The sequence below is a fragment of the Arvicola amphibius genome, chromosome 5 (assembly GCF_903992535.2).
Source record: "Arvicola amphibius chromosome 5, mArvAmp1.2, whole genome shotgun sequence".
In the NCBI taxonomy this organism is placed as follows: domain Eukaryota; kingdom Metazoa; phylum Chordata; class Mammalia; order Rodentia; family Cricetidae; genus Arvicola; species Arvicola amphibius.
The window spans coordinates 88,042,007-88,059,774 of NC_052051.1; the positions used below are offsets into that span (position 1 = coordinate 88,042,007).

At 36.9% G+C, this 17,768-nt stretch overlaps 1 protein-coding gene across 2 annotated transcripts in view; it reads left to right on the plus strand.

The window, feature by feature from the left end:
• The window catches only part of Rock1 (Rho associated coiled-coil containing protein kinase 1), a 139,930-nt gene that overhangs the window by 61,117 nt on the left and 61,045 nt on the right, over nucleotides 1-17,768 (plus strand). Inside the window, exons 12-16 of one of the 2 annotated variants that reach the window (XM_038329667.2) lie at nucleotides 5,928-6,013; nucleotides 10,232-10,280; nucleotides 14,935-15,070; nucleotides 16,170-16,261; nucleotides 16,350-16,596. In XM_038329667.2, the coding sequence (XP_038185595.1) occupies nucleotides 5,928-6,013; nucleotides 10,232-10,280; nucleotides 14,935-15,070; nucleotides 16,170-16,261; nucleotides 16,350-16,596 (610 nt within the window). Of the gene's footprint in view, nucleotides 1-5,924; nucleotides 6,014-10,231; nucleotides 10,281-14,934; nucleotides 15,071-16,169; nucleotides 16,262-16,349; nucleotides 16,597-17,768 lie in introns of both variants that reach the window. The other variant, XM_038329666.2, reaches the window with a different exon arrangement.

A 17,768-nucleotide genomic window follows, 5' to 3' on the forward strand; every position in this document is an offset into this window, starting at 1 on the left:
CACACACATATATGAATAGTTAATGTTATAAATTGTTACTGATTCACAATTACTGTCCTTTATATCTTTGAATTAGGAATGTATATAAATCATTTTATCATTAAGGAAGTTCGAAATTGAACCTTGTGGTACATGACTATCATCTTAACACGCTGGAAGCTGAGGTGGGAATGTTCAAAGCCAGTCTGGGATATGTAGGGTTCCAGGTCAACCTGGGCTGCATCAAAATGAAACTGATAAAAAATAAGGTAGTAGGCAGAGAGGATTACCAGGCGGTACACATAACAAATTAAAGAGTTTTGAATGAATGAAGAGGTTCTGTGTGTGTGTGTGTTGGCAAAATACACACAACACAGTTTATCATTTTAGCTAATTTAAGTATACAGTAAAATAACATTAGGAACCATCACATAGCTTTGCTAACTACTCTTGAACTTTTTCATTATTCTAAGATGGAAACTGTATTTATTGATAACTACTCATTTCATTACCTCAGGCCCTGTTTACCACTACTCTACTGTTTCTATGAATGAATTTATTTTACTGTCCTCCTATAAATGGAATTCAATACATTTATTTGTCTTTGTGTGACTGGCTTATTTACCTTAATTCATCCATGTTGGAGTATGTATTAGAATTTCCTTGTTTTTTAAGGCTGAATGGTGTCTCAGTGGACATGAATACCACATTATGTGTATATATGCATTAAATGAAAAGAGGTTTTGGGGGGTGTGTTTGTTTGTTTTGATTTGTTTTGTTTTTGAGACAGGGTTTCTCTGTGTAAGTGTAAAAGCCCTAGCTGTCACAAGTGCTGGGATTAAAGGTGTGTGCCACCACTGCCTGGCCTGGAAAGAATTTAATAAAGGGACTGTTCTGCTACAAACACCAATCAAATGGAACAATAAAGGTTGAGAAAGCACCTTTGGATTAACAGCAGTGGAAAGTCATTCTTCTATACTACTGGGAGCAAGGAGAGAAAATTGTGTTGCTATAGCTGTTAGAAAGCCTGGCATTATAGAAGAGGAACACTGAATATAGAAAACCAAGACACAGCAAAGAAGGGTATTGGGAAAGTAACTTGATATCCCCACTTTTCTTGTTTGTTATTTTCTCTTATGTTCTGAGGCAAATCACAGCACAACAGATTCAGGTAATATAGACTGTAGGTTTTAAGACAGGTAGGTGGTGGGAGTTGAGAGGGAGTTGGGGAAAATAGAGAATAACTAGTATTTTCAGCATAACTTAATTTGTTTATTCTTTGGGATTTGGAATATATGATAAGTAAATATGTTATTAAGGAACTTGGTATGTTCTAGTTAGGAATTCTTACCGTTGATGTGGCTGAAAAACAAGCCTACCTACCTTTCTTAAATTTAAGAAAATCCTTGTGAGTTAAGTAGAGCTTTGCTGGGGAAAGTGCATACTTTTAGGAATAATTGTTTTGTTATCCTTAAAGTATTCTTTAAATACCTTGTGTACACAGTGTGGTTTTTATTTGCTTTTGGTTTTGGTTTGGAAGTTTTGTAATACTGGGGATCCAAGCCAGTGTCTTATAAGCTTGACTACTAAGCTATATCCTCATTGTTTTACTAATATACTTTTAATCATGAAGCAAAGGAGTAGCAATTATTTTTTTATTTTTATTTTACATTTTTTCAAGATTTAAATTTTTTGTGCTTATGTGTATATGCCTGGATATATGTGAGTGCAGCATGTGACTGCAGGTGCCTGTGAAAGACTGCGGAGCACTTTCCAGCACCTGGAACTAGAGCTGCAGGTGGTGGTGAGTGCCCAGTGCTAGTGCTGGGACCTCAGCTCTGGACTATTGCTGAGCCCATTTGCTGGTTTTGAGGCAAGGTTCTAGAAGCTCTTATTGGCCTTAGACCTGGTATCTAGACACAGGTGACTGAACTTGATCCTTGTGCCCCTTAATCTTAAGTGTTGATCTTACAGGTGCGGATCACTTACTTCCAGTTTATGTGATAGTGGGGAAGTCAGGGTTTCTTGTGGCTTAGGAAGATGCTTTATCATCTGAACCATTTCCTTAAGTACTGTATTTTTAACATGGTTTGTTTTTTTGAGATAGTCTTATAGCTTAGGATGGCCTCTAACTAGCTATGATGACTTTGAACTTCTGATCTTTCTCATTCGACCTCCAAAGCACCTGTAGCCATTGTTTTTAAAAGTGGTAGAATTGTTTTCCTATTGATGTATTTCCTCTTAAAGGTAACAGAGAACACGATAAAAAGGAAGTGAGAAAAGGGGGAAGCAACTATGCAAGTATCTTTTCTGCTCTAGTCATTTTTTATAAAAATTATTTGTGTGTGTGTGTGTGTGTGTGTGTGTGTGTGTGTGTGTGTGAGAGAGAGAGAGAGAGAGAGAGTAAGCAAGCAAGCCAGCCACATGTATATAGGTCCTACCTTTGCAGGTCAGAAGAGGGTGTCAGATCCCCTGGAGCTGGAGTTACAGGCATTTGATAATGGGTACTGGGAATTGAACTGAGCTCATCTGAAAGAGGGATAAGTGTTCTTAACCACTGTGTCATCTCTCCAGCCCCTGGTAACTTTTTTCTTTGAAGGTTTTTTGTTTGTTTGTTTGTTTGTTTTTGTAACTTTTTCTAATCACTTGATTTTTGAAAATCATTTCCTCCTTCCCCTTTTTCCCTTCAAGTACTCCCTTATATCCCTCCCTGTTTTCTTTCAAATCTGTGGGCTTTTGAATTTTCTGTAGTGATATTTCATTTGTATTTTAATAAGTAAAGCTTGCCTGACCATCAGAACGCAAAACAGCCCACACTAGTCAGCCATACAGACCAGGCAGTGGTGGCACACACCTTTAATCCCAGCAGCCACACTAGTTTGTCATAGAGGCCAGGTGGTGCTAGTGCACACCTTTAATCCCAGCAGGCGGGGATAAGACAGGCATTTACTCTTTCAATCTGAAGATTTCAAAGAGGTGAGAGCTCTTTGGTGGCGTGGCTGCTTTGCTTTTCTGATCTTCGGGTTGAATCGCAATACCTGCCTCTGCATTTTTATTTTTAGTACTACTATTTTCATCACAAAAACTGTCGTCATAATATATAACTAATAGGGGCTCAGAAATTATTAAAATGAAAATACTTCATCCTAGGGAAAGTAACAAAGTATTTTTTTTGTAATCTTGCCTTTCCTGAATTTTCTTTAGGATGTAGGGTACTTCAGTAAATCTTCAGTTTTGTTTATTTGGTTATTCTGGTTTGTTTTGTTTTGTGGTTAGTCTGTTTTTAGTTTGATTTTTTTTTTCTGGTGATTGTAAATTTCTCCTAGTGATTGCTGCCTGATGATTATTACTATTCCTTTGCAGTACTACTTATGTTAGCCTAGAAATGTTGGACCCTAGAGTCCAATCACCGAGGATGAGTCGCTCCCCCCTCCCCAGACCGTCTCTCACCACCACAGCTGATGTAAAAGCATGAGGATTTTATTAATTCTGTCATGACAGGGTCTTCCAGCATTCAGGAAGCTAGAAAGACCCGAATGGCTGGTACAGACTATTTTTAAAGAGAAAAACAACAGAAGGAAGGGGTGTCTGGGGGTTGTTCTTTAACTATTATGATTGGCTTATTCAAAAGGGCTATTACCAATAATTGACTGGAGAGCGGTTGTCAGATTAGATGAGGTAAGGGAAAACATCTGAGGGTCACTTTGCCCCTTTCCCAGGGTCTAAGTCAGAACAGTCAACACCTAAGGGTTATCTTGCCCCTAGTCAATAACTGAGTTCTATTTGGAGAACATTCACAAGGACTCAGGGAGATGATGGAAAGTTCCCAACATTTCAGTACATGTGTGGGCAATTGTTAGGTCCTTGGTTCCCAGGGGGGAAAGGGGGATCATTACTGCTGAGACTGAGAGGGCTCAGAATTGTCATAAATGGCTTCAGAATTGTCTTAAAGTTTTAGAGAAATAAGTATAAAAATCTGCTATTTAATATCCAACTCTTCTTGAAAGTCTTATCTGAGATGTAAATTTCAGAGCCAAATAAAATGAGCAGTTTTTTTTATTGCTTTAAATACTGACTTTCCTTATTTTTCTTTTTTGTTGTTGTTGTTGTTGTTGTTGCATTTACCATTATAATTTGAAGCTTTTATAACTAGTGTTCTCATAATTGTAATGGTTTAAGTAAAACACTTGTTCCCAAGGGGCTGCAGTGGGCCACGAGGGCAGCTGGGTCCCACCACCCGAGGCCTCTGTGGGTTCCAGGCGGGTGGGAGGTGGTGGGTAAGAGACCTTGTGGGGGCTGTCAGTGGGGCAGCAGGTCCCTCGAGGATCTGCGGCTGGTGAGGGAAAGAGATGGATAGGCATGCCAAGCAGAGAGAGTCTAGATACAGTTCATTCAGAAGGTTATGGAAGGAAAGGAAAGATGGGAGAGGTAGAAGAGGGAGGGGGGAGGGCACGAGAGAGGAGGGAGGAGAGGAGAAGAGGCCTCAGTCACCTCTTCTGAGGAGAGTAGGGGTAAAGAGGGCAGGCTGGAAGCAGAAAAAGGGAGTGGGTGGGACTTGTCTCTTTAAAGGGACAAGACAGACCATTACAATAATTCTTTTTGTTTTCATGACTTTTTGAATTTCCAGCTTTCAGTGCATGATCCCCTTACACTGCTCAATTAATATTAAATGTTTCCCATAGTTGTGAGCTTGTCTGTGTTTGTATCTATAGGAACTCATGAATGCCCATTTTATTTCTCTTGGCTCCATAACCGAATCTCTCTCCTCTTGAATACTTGACAGACACATCAAACTAGACCAGAGCTAAATTCATGGTCTTTTTCTTTGCAAACCTTCACTGACAATACTCTAGGTTTCTTGCTTTTCATAATAGTAGTATCTCTATTCTTTTTTATTCAAATTGGTTTTCTAGATCTATCTTCTAGCTAATGGGTTTGATTGTTTTTTCCTCTTCGTGCTTAGAGTCAGGGTTTTGCTATATATCCACATTTTCTTGCCTGAATCATTTCAATTATCTTCTTACCTGGATACTTTTCCTAGTCTATTGCCTTTTAACTATTCATCTTACTAGTAAAATTGGGGTATTTGTGTATGTGTGTGTTGTTGCATTTGTGCAGAGATCAGATCCAGTATTGTCTCTGTTGTTCACAGTATTCTTTGATTCAGGGTCCTCACTAATCCTAGAGTTCACTGTTGGCTGAGATAGCTGACCAGGAACTTCAGGTGTCATATTGTCTCCTCCCTGTCTAATACTGGGATATTACCATGTGCCAGCTGCTAATGTTAGTGCTTTTATAGCAAGCACTTCTTAATAAACTAAAGTGTAGCCCTGGAATATTATTTTAGGTTGTCAATATTATGCCACAAAATATAAATTTAGGTTCTCAAGTTTTATTGTGGATACGAAGATGTCCTACTTCTTCAAATTCGATGTGAGTTAATTCCTCTGTGATGTCTTGTGCGATACTCGATTTTTTTCCATTACCAAATGTGATGTTTTCTTCTCTCCTTTTGGACTCTTCATTCTTGCTAAAATGCCTTTTTTCTATCTCCTTCTCCTTTAGGCTAATTTTGTGATCTGTTATATCTATCTGAAAGGATGTATATTCTTGCTGAAATTAAGTGACTTCTTTTCTTTGTAACACTCTGTTTACAGTTTTATTATTAGTACACTGTAATATTTTGTGCCTATGTCTTTGGATCATTGTACATTATTAACTGGTACATAAAACACAAAAATGTATATATTGGGCTAATATGCAGTGTATTGATACACATGCATTATGCCCAATTATATTGAGAAAATAGCAATTAATATTATTGAGAAAGATAAAGGATTAAACTAAATAATCCTATTCAAACAGCCATATAATAATAACAAAAGGTATTACTTAAAATTTCTTTAGACATTAATAGAATGAAGGACTTTTTTTTTTAATTAAAGCAGGAAAGTTTACAGAAAACAATCTACAAGCTTGAAGAACAACTGCATAATGAAATGCAATTAAAAGATGAAATGGAGCAGAAGTGCAGGTGAGGCTGTCCTTCAATAATGTTCTCATATTAGAAGTTATATATATATTTTAGAACATATACTCTATAAATGCCTGGAGGTATATACAATATGGAATGTAAAAGTTTCTATTTATGCACATCCATAAAAAGTGTCTTGGCTAGAACTGAAAGTAATATATATATATTAATGGCTTGGAATGCAGATTTTCAGTAGAGTAGGTACTTAACATACACATGACCCTGTGTTTGGTCCCTAGGACTCCAAAAAGGGAGAGGAAGAAAACATCTGTTTTGATGTTGGTTACATACATGTTTTCTTTAGACTATTTAAGCTCTATTTGCTGTGGTAGCTTTAAAAAGTGTATTTAGTTTTAATTCATTTAGTTGCCTCGTTCATTATGTTTTCCTCCTGTTTTAATTAGCTACTTGAAAGGGCTTTCTGAAGTTCAAAATAATCTTATAAGCTAAAATTACTCATTTTTGTACTTCTCCTGCGATTTTCTAGAACAGTTTGTTGATTTTCCTGGTTGAACCAAATTTTATTGATAACATTGTTGATACAGAGCAGTGGTTTTCAGCTTGTCAATGACAACTCTTTAGGGATCAATCAGGCCTTCACAGGGTTCAACTAAGACTGACCTGCATATTGAATATTTACATTACAATTTGAAGTAGTAGCAAAATTACATTTATGAACTAGCAATGAAAATAATTTTATGGTTGGGGCCACCACAACATGAGGAACTGTATGAAAGAGTCGCAGCGTTAGGAAAGTTGAGAGCCACTGAAATAGAAGAATAACTGAAGTATTTTAAAATAGCCTAGCATAATGTTGGTACTTGTCAACTACAAATAATAACTTTATAATTACATTTTATGACTTATTGAATAAGTAAAATATAATTGTAACATATTCTGTTCAGTAAATGGAATTGGGAAAAGTTGAAAGCATATGAAATAATTAAGATTTTCTTTCCCTACCTTTCCTGGTACATTATATAATTAAGTGTATAATTTAAAATAACTAAAGTCAGGATTTGGAAGGAGTTTTTAAGAGTAAAATATAGAAATGAGGAAAGGAATAGATACAAACTTACATAAATACTGAGAAGTTTCTACAGAAAAAAACAGGGCAGGAAAGATGGCTCAACAGTGAAGAAGAATGCTTACTGCTCTTGCAGCAGCTGTGTGGAATGGCCACAACCACCTGTAACTCTAGCTCCAGGGAATCTAACACCTTCTCCTGGACTCCATGGTCATTTGCAACACCTTGCACAAGGCATACCTGTACACATATTTTAAAATAAAATAAGTCTTTAAAATTTGAAGAAATTAAGCTGGACGGTGGTGGTGCACACCTTTAATCCCAGCACTTGGGAGGCAGAGGCAGGGAGATCTCTGTGAGTTCTAGGCCAGCCTGGTCTACAAGAGCTAGTTCCAGAACAGCTAAAGCTGTCCAAAGTTACAGAGAAACCTTGTCTCTAAAAAAACCTAAATAGATAGATAGATAGATAGATGATAGATAGATAGATAGATAGATAGATAGATAGATAGATAGATAGATAGATAGATAAATGAATAAATAACCGAAGAATTTTTAAAAGTATCTGGTGGTGTTGGTGATACAGAGTTTGAGGAAAAAATAAGAACAGCCATGAGTGGATAATAGTCATATAAAAGCCGGGCTGTGAGTTTGAGGCCAACCTGGTCTACAAGAGCTACTTCCAGGTCAGGCTCCAAAGCTACAGAGAAACCCACACCTCGAAAAACAAAAACAAAACAAACAAACAAAAAAATCATATAAAAATTTTTAACCTCAAGAAATGGAATTGACCAATTTAACTAGCCCTGAGGAGGCTGAGGAAGAGGATTAAGGATAATAGCCTGTTTAGGCACTCAAGTAATTTTAGTTACATTCATTCAACAAAGATTTCAGTTTGTGTCAAAATAATGTGTATACCAACAATGTAGTGCTAAATAAAAGAAGATATAGCCCATTTGTGTGGAGTTTGTAAACATAAGAGAAATAATTTGATTATGAATTAGTGTGGTATATGGTAAGTTAGGAGAATAAAATGATACAGGAGCATATTTATTAGAAGTATGAAGTGTTTGATAGCCCACATCTGTTATCCCAGCACTGAGGAGGTAGAGCAGGAAGATCACAAGTTCAAGGCTAGCCTGAATTTTATATACAACCATGCCTGCTCCCTTAAAAAACAAACAACAAAAACAAATAGACAAAAAAAAAATGAGGGGTGACTCAGCAGATACCTATCCTACTTTATTGGATGTTTTTAAAAGACCAGAGCTGGAAACTTGAGTGGCAAGAGTAGTAGGAAGTATTAAAGTCCAGGAATTATACTTATGTGTAGGCCTTGTAAGGGAACCTGAGGAGCTGTTAGATAAGAAGAATAGCCAGAGAGGAGCCCAGGCGAGTATGCAAGGTCAGAATAGTAGAGGCCTCTTTTTTTTTTTTTTTTTTTCTAACCAGATAAGGGACTTGGAATTTACTGTGTGTATGGTAGAAATACACTAAAAATCACTAAAGAAGTAAAAAATGGTTATCCATCATCCACTGACATTTATGCCAGGTGGAATCCCAGTACTCTATAGATATGGCAGAGTTGGATCTTCTGGGCAAGCTGGCTACCTAGACTGGGCAAAACTGACAAACTCTTAGTTCCCAGACTCCCTTTAATTAAAGAAGTGGTGCATAATCAAGGAAAACAGCTGATGTCAATTTCACATCTGTGCACCTGCACACACGTACCCAGGAACATGCACACCTACGGATTAAAAATAACTCCCAAGGTGTTAAAATACTTGGCCTTTTTGTTTATTTTTTACTTAATTGGTTAAAAAAAAAAAGAATGAGTCAGAGTTACTAATTCCCTGTTGATATATAGTACTTGGACATTCTAGAAGAAAAGCAATAGTATGGAAGGGAGCCATATAGAACAGGCTAGTTTTGAATGTGTAGAATGAGGAATTTGAGACATTCACATGAGTACATACGTACACGGTATGTGTAGAATAGTGATTCTCAACATTCCTAATGCTGTGACCCTTTGATACACTTTCTCATGTATTTTTATGGTGACCCCTCCAACCATAAAATTATTTCATTGCTACTTCATAATTTTGCTATGGTTATGAATCATTATGTAAATATCTGATATGAAGGCTATCTAACATGAAGAATATCTGATATGTGACTCCCAAAGGGATTGTGACCCACGAGTTGATTACCACTGTGTCAGAACTATTCTTAGAGCCAAAGAAAACAAATTGTGGTGATAATACTCTTAGAGTAGATCTCAGAATGTTGCCTACATTGTCCATTGGTGTACTTATTTGCTGTGTGGCTTTTTCATCATTTACTTAATGTTTTACAGAGATTGAATGACTGACTTTTACTTGATAACAATTATTGTATTAAGAACTTGATGAATACTTTTTGGGGGGTGGTGGGTTTTGAGTTAAGGTTTCTCTGTATCCTTGGCCGTCCTGAAACTCACTCTGTAGACCAGGCTGGCCTCAATTTATAGAGATCTGCCTGCCTCTGCCTCTTGAGTGCTGAGGTTAAAAGCGTGCGCCACCACTGCCTGGTAGTTGAAGAATTCTTATTCTGAGGTCCATAAACCTTCTTCCCAAGAGTACAGATGTACAATTTGAGGTCTTTAAATTTGGAGGAGCAAAACTAACCGTTTTCCTTTAATTTATTAATATAATATCAATGCAGAGGCGTGTGTTTGTGGTAATTATGTGTGTGGAGGATATTATACTGGAACCCAGCTGAGATTATGAGGCATACAGCAAGCAAGCACTGTTATTGCTGACCCGTCTTTCTGGTTCCAGAGTATCCTTTCTCTTTTCCCCAAGCAACAGTCTACAGATAATAGACAGTAGCCATGAGTTTTTGCCAATAGGAGTCAAGATTTTTTCCAGTATTACTATTGCTGCATTATCTGTGCATATCACTTATATTCATCATGACTTTAAATTATTGCTACTGCACCATGCCAGTTAGTATATTAATAAGTAACTATTTGATACAATTGGTTTCTTTTAATCATAGTAATATGTATGCCCTTAAAAAATACATTTATTGTTCCACAGAGAGAGAGAGAAATTAAGAAAATCAAGTGAAAAAGAAAAGAATGTAGGTGTTAACTTAACACTGGGTAATGAAAGTAAATGTATTTATAATCTGTACTGTTTTTGTTTTTGCAGAACTTCAAACATAAAACTAGACAAGATAATGAAAGAATTGGATGAAGAGGTACTTTTTAGTTTACTAAGTATTTTTTGTCCCCTTCTCAATGATCATTTCTAGAGAAAATTTTGAGATCAAAAAACTTAACCTGAAAATTTTAAAATTTTACCTTAGACTCCAGGTTCAAGGGTACATATTATACTTTAGTTTTTTTGTACAGCTTTATTCTATGACCATGTTGAAATTTTAGTACATAGATTTCAGTTTTGTGGTTTTTGATAGTTGAAAAGCAAAAAAGAAGCAAGAGATCAAAAATAGAAGCTGCAATTATGTCAGAAAGAGGCAGATTAAGAAGAAAATATGAAATATTTCAAAATGATTGATATAGACTTGATACCACATATCAAGTAGGGCTTAGAGTTGGATTTAGAAGTGTTCGTGTTTTTCCTGCCAGCCTGCTTCCATTAGCAGAGAAACAGCATTTCCTACTAGATGCTGTGTGCAAATATATAATACATTTTTACGTTTAGCTAAATTTTCTGCTGTGTATGATGACTTTCCTGGGCAGAAACAGATAATCTTTATAATTCTAGTGTATGATTTACTTTTTTTTAGATTTAACTTTGATAAATTTTTTTGTTGTTCTGTTTTTCTTTCCTGAGGTAAATGTATCTGTTAGTGATGTTTTCCCTTTAACTTGTAGCTTAGATATAAATTAGTCATCTAAAGATTTTTGACAGCATTTTACCATTAGCTACAGGTTGGTATGAACCTAGTCTTGGTTAGCACTGTATATTTCATTCTCAGTGTTCAGGAATCAGTCCTAAATTCAGATGAACTGGGTTTAAGTTACTTAGCTTTCTGAATTCAAGATCAAGAGGACTGTCTTAATTATTAAATTAGCATAGTCCTCCTTAAGAGAGGCAAAACTCTTCCCTTTTCTTACCACCAAGTATAGCTAAAACTTCTACACATTAAATGTAAAACAAATGGGAAGAGATCATGCAGAGTGTGAAGAAACCTACACCTCTTGGGGTACGTGATGCCCAAGAAAACCACAAGGATGTGAGACTGATGCTGTACATCAGTTTATAGAGTGCTTATGTAGCATGAGTTCAGTCCTCAGGACCTCATACAGGAATGGTAGCACAAGTCTATAATCCTAATACCTGGGAAATGGAAGCTGGAGGAACAAAAAGTTCAAGGTCATCTTCAGATGTTGGCAAGTTCAGGGCTAGCCTGAAACACATTAGACTCCCTCAGAAAATAAAATAAATAGTAGGAATACTATGGGTCTCCCCTCCACCAGCCTCAGAATTCAAGAGCAGACTCTATAGAACACAACTACATCATTAACAACATCTATTCAATTGTGGCAGAATATACATTCTTTTCAAGGGCTTAAGAACCACATACCAAGACAGATCTATTCAGAGCCATATAGTAAGCTTAAAAGAATCAGAATGTCCTGAGCAAAATATAATCAAGTCAGAGCAAGTAACAGTCAGCAGGAAAAATAAACACATGAAAGTTAAATGATGAAGAGACACTCTGAAGGGGATGAAAAATACATTGGAATGTTGATATTTTTGAGCTGTTATGTTAAAAAAAGGTTGAAGCTTTTCATTATTGAAAAGCTTACATAAAGAAGTCAAAATGCAAAATCAAAATTTGTGAGATGCAATTAACACAGTACGTAAAGAGAAGATTATAGCATACATGTTTATACTAAAAGTCGCTAATGACTAATCTGAACAGAAGCAGTGAAAAGGATAAAAGCTGAGGTCCGTGCAATAGAAATGACAGCAAAGAAGATAGATGGAACAAAAGAACTTGTTCGAAAAATCCACAAAATTGGCAAACGTCTAGCAAGAATGACAAAAGGAAAACAGAACCATCGTCACAAATGAAAGCGAATGGAAGGAATGACGTGAACAGTTCTAAACATGTCGTTTAAATGAATTAAATTATTGCAAAACACCCAACAAGCTTTAAGTCACACAGTGTAAAATAGGTAATTTCAGATTTGGTGTATAACAGTAAGGAAAGTGAATCCATGATTTTAAGACTTCCCACCCCCACAAAAATGTGATCTCAATGACCCAGTAACTTCACTAGAGAATTCTGTCAAGTTTAAATGAAAACACCTCCATGTAGGAACACTTCCTAATTCATTTTGTTACACTCATAACCTTATACCAAATTACAGTCTACAGAGAAAACTAGGGAACACTATCACCCACAAATGTAAGTCCTTAGCAAAACATTAACATAGATCTCAGCAGCACATAAAAAGATAATATATCTGACTATAGTTTATTTCAGAAATGTAACATTTGTTTAATATTTTTAAACAATCAGTGTAATTCAATATATTAATAATCTAAAGAAGAAAAACCAAATGATCTTACCAGTTGAAACAGAAAAGGCATTAAATAAAATGCAGTATCCATGGTAAAAATGAGTTAGAAACTCAAGTTGATAAACAGCATATATTTAACCTGTAGTTCAGTTCGCTTCATATCTAATTATAAAAGAGTATATACTTCCCTTAAAGTCTATGATAGCAAAAACACATCAGTTCGCATCATTATTTAGCCAGTACTAGAAGTTATAGTCAGGACAATAAATCATATAACCAAAAAAAAGATCAGAAAGGAAGAGCTAAGCCTGTCCAGATGTTTTATGCAGGAGACACAATGGTTTGTTTAGAAAAATGGTAACTATAAGTGATCAAAACTGGCCAGGCAATGGTTGTCCATGCCTTTAATCCTAGCACTTGGAAGGTAGAGGCAGGCGGATCTCTGTTAGGACAAGGCCAGCCTAGTCTATATAGTGAGTTCAGGACAGCCAGGACTGTTTCACAGAGAAACCCTGTCTCAAAAAACAAAACAAACAAACAAAAAAAACTATCAAAATTGCATGATACTGACTGAAGACTATCAGGAAAACAGAATGAAGAACAGAAATAAACCCTCATAGTTATGACCCACTGACCTTTGACAAAGTTGCAAAAGCATTTCGGTGGAGTAGGAGTTCTTTAAACAAACAGGATTGGAGTATTTGTAAGCCAAGAAAGATCTGAATCTTAATGTGTCATGCCTTGTGACCACTAACTCAATTGTAGATTTAAACGTAAATGTAAAGGCGATGACTCGTACTTATAATCTTACCATAGTCTCCTGCTTGCTGAGATTATACATGTGTGCCTCATGCCCAGCTTCAAGTTGGATTTACAGTTAAAAGGGATGGCTCAGTAGTCAGAGGCTCTTGTATGTAGACCTAATAACCTGAGGACCACCCTACATCCTATAAGGTGGCAGGAGGAAGTAGATTCCTAAGAGTTGCCCTCTAACCTTCATACACACAATGAGTTTAAAGTCAAAATGGCAAAATCTTAGAACTGGAAAAATGGAGATGTATATCACCTCTACAAATCTTTCTGATAATATCTTAAATAAAAGATAGTGTTTGCTTATAGATGGGAAAATCTAGAAAAGCACCTAGTAAAGCAGAATATTCTGATGCCAAGTCTTTTTTTTTTCACACATTTTTTCCCAGTTTATTTATTTTTTATTAAAAATTGCCATCTCCTCCCCTCTTCCTCCCCCTTCCCTCCCCTCCCCTCCACCCACACCCCCACTCCCTCCCTCTTGAGGCCAAACAGCCATCAGGGTTCTCTACACTATGTTGAGTCCAAGGTCCTCCCAACTCCCCCCAGGTCCAGGAAGGTGAGCAACCAAACTGACAAGGCTCACACAGAGCCCGTCCATGTCGTAGAGACCAAGCCCATCGCCATTGTCCTTGGCTCCTCGGTCAGCCTCCACCATCAGCCACCCTCAGAGAGTCCGATTTGGTCGCATGTTCCATCAGTCCCATTCCAAGTGGACTTGGTGGTCTCCCATTAGTTCTGTCCTGCTGTCTCAGTGGGTGAACGCATCCCTCATGGTTCTGACTTTCTTTCTCATGATCTCTCTCCATCCGCTCCTCATCAGATATGGGAACAAGGAATTATATATCTTACTTAAGGGAGCCATTCTAGGGTTGGCAGAGGCTTGACTCTAGAGGGGTTCCCAGGTGTCCAGGAAGACGCCCCCAGCTAGGTCCTTGGGCAGCTGAGGAGAGGGTGCCAGAAATGTCCAGATCCTATTGCCATACTCATGAATATCTTGCATATCACCATAGAACCTTCACCTGGCATTGGATGGAGAAAATGACAGAGCCCCACATAGGAGCACCGGACTGATGCCAAGTCTTAAATGTAAAACAAAGCAACAAAAACTGCCAACAGTGGTAATGCTGTTGATGGTAGTTTAGACACAGGCGTGTATCTGTATCTTGATCAAGTAGAAGTGTCTCACGTTTTTGTAAGACATATGCTTTATCTGTTACTGCAAAGCTGTCATTACAGTGTACTGAATGAGACTCAGTATGTGACTGAACATGACTATACCCTTAATTTGTTAAAGTGGTACAGAGACAGGTGAGCCATAGTCTCAGTGAGAGACCATATCTCACATGATATGTGGAGAAACAATAGAGGAAGGTACCTGATAGCTATTACATCCACACGTATGCTGTAGCCACAACAGAAAAAAAAAAATAGAATATGCAACCTGATTTTAAGCAAATATGCATCTTAAAGTTTTATCTGAAATATTTTTAAAGAGCAAACTGTCAGTATTGTTTGCAATTGTAACTGTTCTCATTATAATTTTAGGGGAATCAAAGAAGAAATCTAGAATCTACAGTGTCTCAAATTGAGAAAGAAAAGATGTTGCTACAACATAGAATTAATGAGTATCAAAGAAAAGTGGAACAAGAAAATGAGAAGAGAAGAAATGTAGAAAATGAAGGTAAATTGTTTTTTCGAAAAATGCTAGGCTATCTAGGCAAACACTGCCACTGAACTATATAAGTTTTTTTAAGCAGTTTGATAACGATTTATTTCTAGTTTATTTCATAAATGTACTTAAATGTATATATGATGTATACATAAGGCTCTTCATAGGGAATTGATAAAAATGTAATGTACTCAGTGATATAAAGATACTGAATTATTAGCTTAACAGAAGAAATCATGTCATTAAATATTAAATATGTATTTCCATAGATATACATGTGAAAACATGTGTATGATATATTAGTTCCATCTTAGAATATTGATTCATAGATTGTCCTAAGAAGGCAGAAACTAATAGTAGTTCTGGGAGAAGAACCAGTTAAGGGAGAAGAAACAGGGAAGAATCCTTGTTATACTACTATTTACTATGTTTTAAATTTTCGCCATTTTAAAAATACTGAATTATTCAAGTAATTTTACTGTTCAACAACAAATTAAAAACTACCTTTATAACTAAATGTGGTGGTACATTCCTATATACCAGCACTCAGGGGGTTAAGGCAGGAGGGAGAGTCACATGAGCTCTTGTGTTTGAGAAGAGTCAGCAGGACATGGTAAATCAAATCTCAAAGCAGGGGCTTGGGCACCCAGCAAAAGGAGCTTTGAATTATTACACCAGTAGATTGATCACATGAAGGCCATAAAAGAATCTAGAATGCTATTATAACAGAATCAAAGCTGTCTTATTCTATATTATAAAATTCTGTTCTGCTTGTTGCTTTTTGTTTGTTTTTCAAGACAGGGTTTCTTTGTGTCTCGCTGGTTGTTGTGAATCTAGCTCTGTAGACCAGGTTGGCCTGAATTCACAGAGCCGCCTACCTCTATCTTCCAACTATTGGGATTAGAGGTGTGCGTCACCACTGCCTGGCAGTGCTCTTATTTTTTGATGGATTTAGAATATAAAAACTTGTAAGATAGAATGTGATTTGGGGAGTGGGAATGGACCTAATTTCACTGATTGTTTTCGTCCAAGAATAAATTTCATTTTTTTAAAAAAAGATTCTCTTTTCTAATAAAAGTATGTCATATCTACATACTCTTTGACTTTCTAGTTTCTACACTAAAGGACCAGTTGGAAGACTTAAGGAAAGTGAGTCAGAGCTCGCAGCTTGCTAACGAAAAGTTGACACAGTTACAGAAACAGGTAAGTTCTTCAGTGGGGTCCTTTTAAAATCATAGTTAATTAAAAGAAACATGATCATGTTTGGTCAAAATTCTTTCTTTTTTAATAGTTAGAAGAAGCCAATGACTTACTTAGGACAGAATCAGACACAGCTGTAAGATTAAGGAAGAGTCACACAGAGATGAGCAAGTCAATTAGTCAACTAGAGTCCCTGAACAGAGAATTACAAGAGAGAAACAGAATTTTAGAGAATTCCAAGTCACAAGCAGACAAAGATTACTACCAGCTGCAAGCTATATTGGAAGCTGAGCGAAGAGACAGAGGGCATGATTCTGAGATGATTGGAGACCTTCAAGGTAATACTTTTTCTCATGTAAAGTATATGGCACATAAAATTTACCATTTTAAGTTTTTGTTTTATTTTATTATTATTGTGATCTGTGTGATGCATGATAGACATGTGTGTTACCATGGGGCACATATTGGTGGGGTGCTGTGTATTACTCCATTGTGTAAATGTACCACATTTTCCTTGTCCATTCTTTGGTCGAAGGGCATTTAGCTGGTTTCCAGGTCCTGGCCATGACAAACAAAGCTGCTCTGAACACGGTTGAACACATGTCCTTGAACATCCTTTGGATATATCCCCAAAAGTGGTAATACTGGGTCTTGAGGAGATTGTTTCCTAATTTTCTGAGAAACCGCCACACTGACATCCAAAGGGGTTGTACCAGCTTGCATTCCCACCAGCAATGCAGAAGTGTTCCCTTTACCCCACCACCTCTCCAGCATAAGTTGTCATCAGTGTTTTTGATCTTGGCCATTCCTACAGGTGTAAGATGGAATCTCAGAGTTGTTTTGATTTGCATTTCTCTGATGACTAAGGACATTGAACATTTCCTTAAATGTCTTTTAGCCATTTTAGATTTCTCTGTTGAGAGTTCTCTGTGTAGGTCGATACTCCATTTTTTTTTTTTATTGGATTATGTGATCTTTTGGTGTCCAATTTCTTGAGTTCTTTGTATATTTTGGAGATCAGACCTCTATCTGATGTGGGGTTAGTGAAGATCTTTTCCCATTCTGTAGGCTGTCATTTTGTCTTGTTTACTGTGTCCTTTGCTTTACAGAAGCTTTTCAGTTTCAGGAGGTGCCATTTATTAATTATTTCTCTTGGTGTCTGTGCTACTGGGGTTATATTTAGGAAGTTGTCTCCTGGCCTTCAAGTTTACTTCCCACTTTCTCTTCTATAAGGTTCAGTATGGCTGGCTTTATGTTGAGGTTTTTGATCCATTTGGACTTGAGTTTTGTGCATGGTGACACATATAGATCTATTTTCATTCATTCATTCATTTATTTATTTATTTTTGAGACAGGCTTTCTCTGTGTTGCTTTCGAGCTAGTTCTGGAACTAGCTCTTGTAGACAAGGCTGCCCTCGAACTCACAGAGATCCTCCTGCCTGCCGAGTACTGGGATTAAAGGCATGCGCCACCACCGCCCCGCCTATTTTCGTTCTTCTACATGTTGATA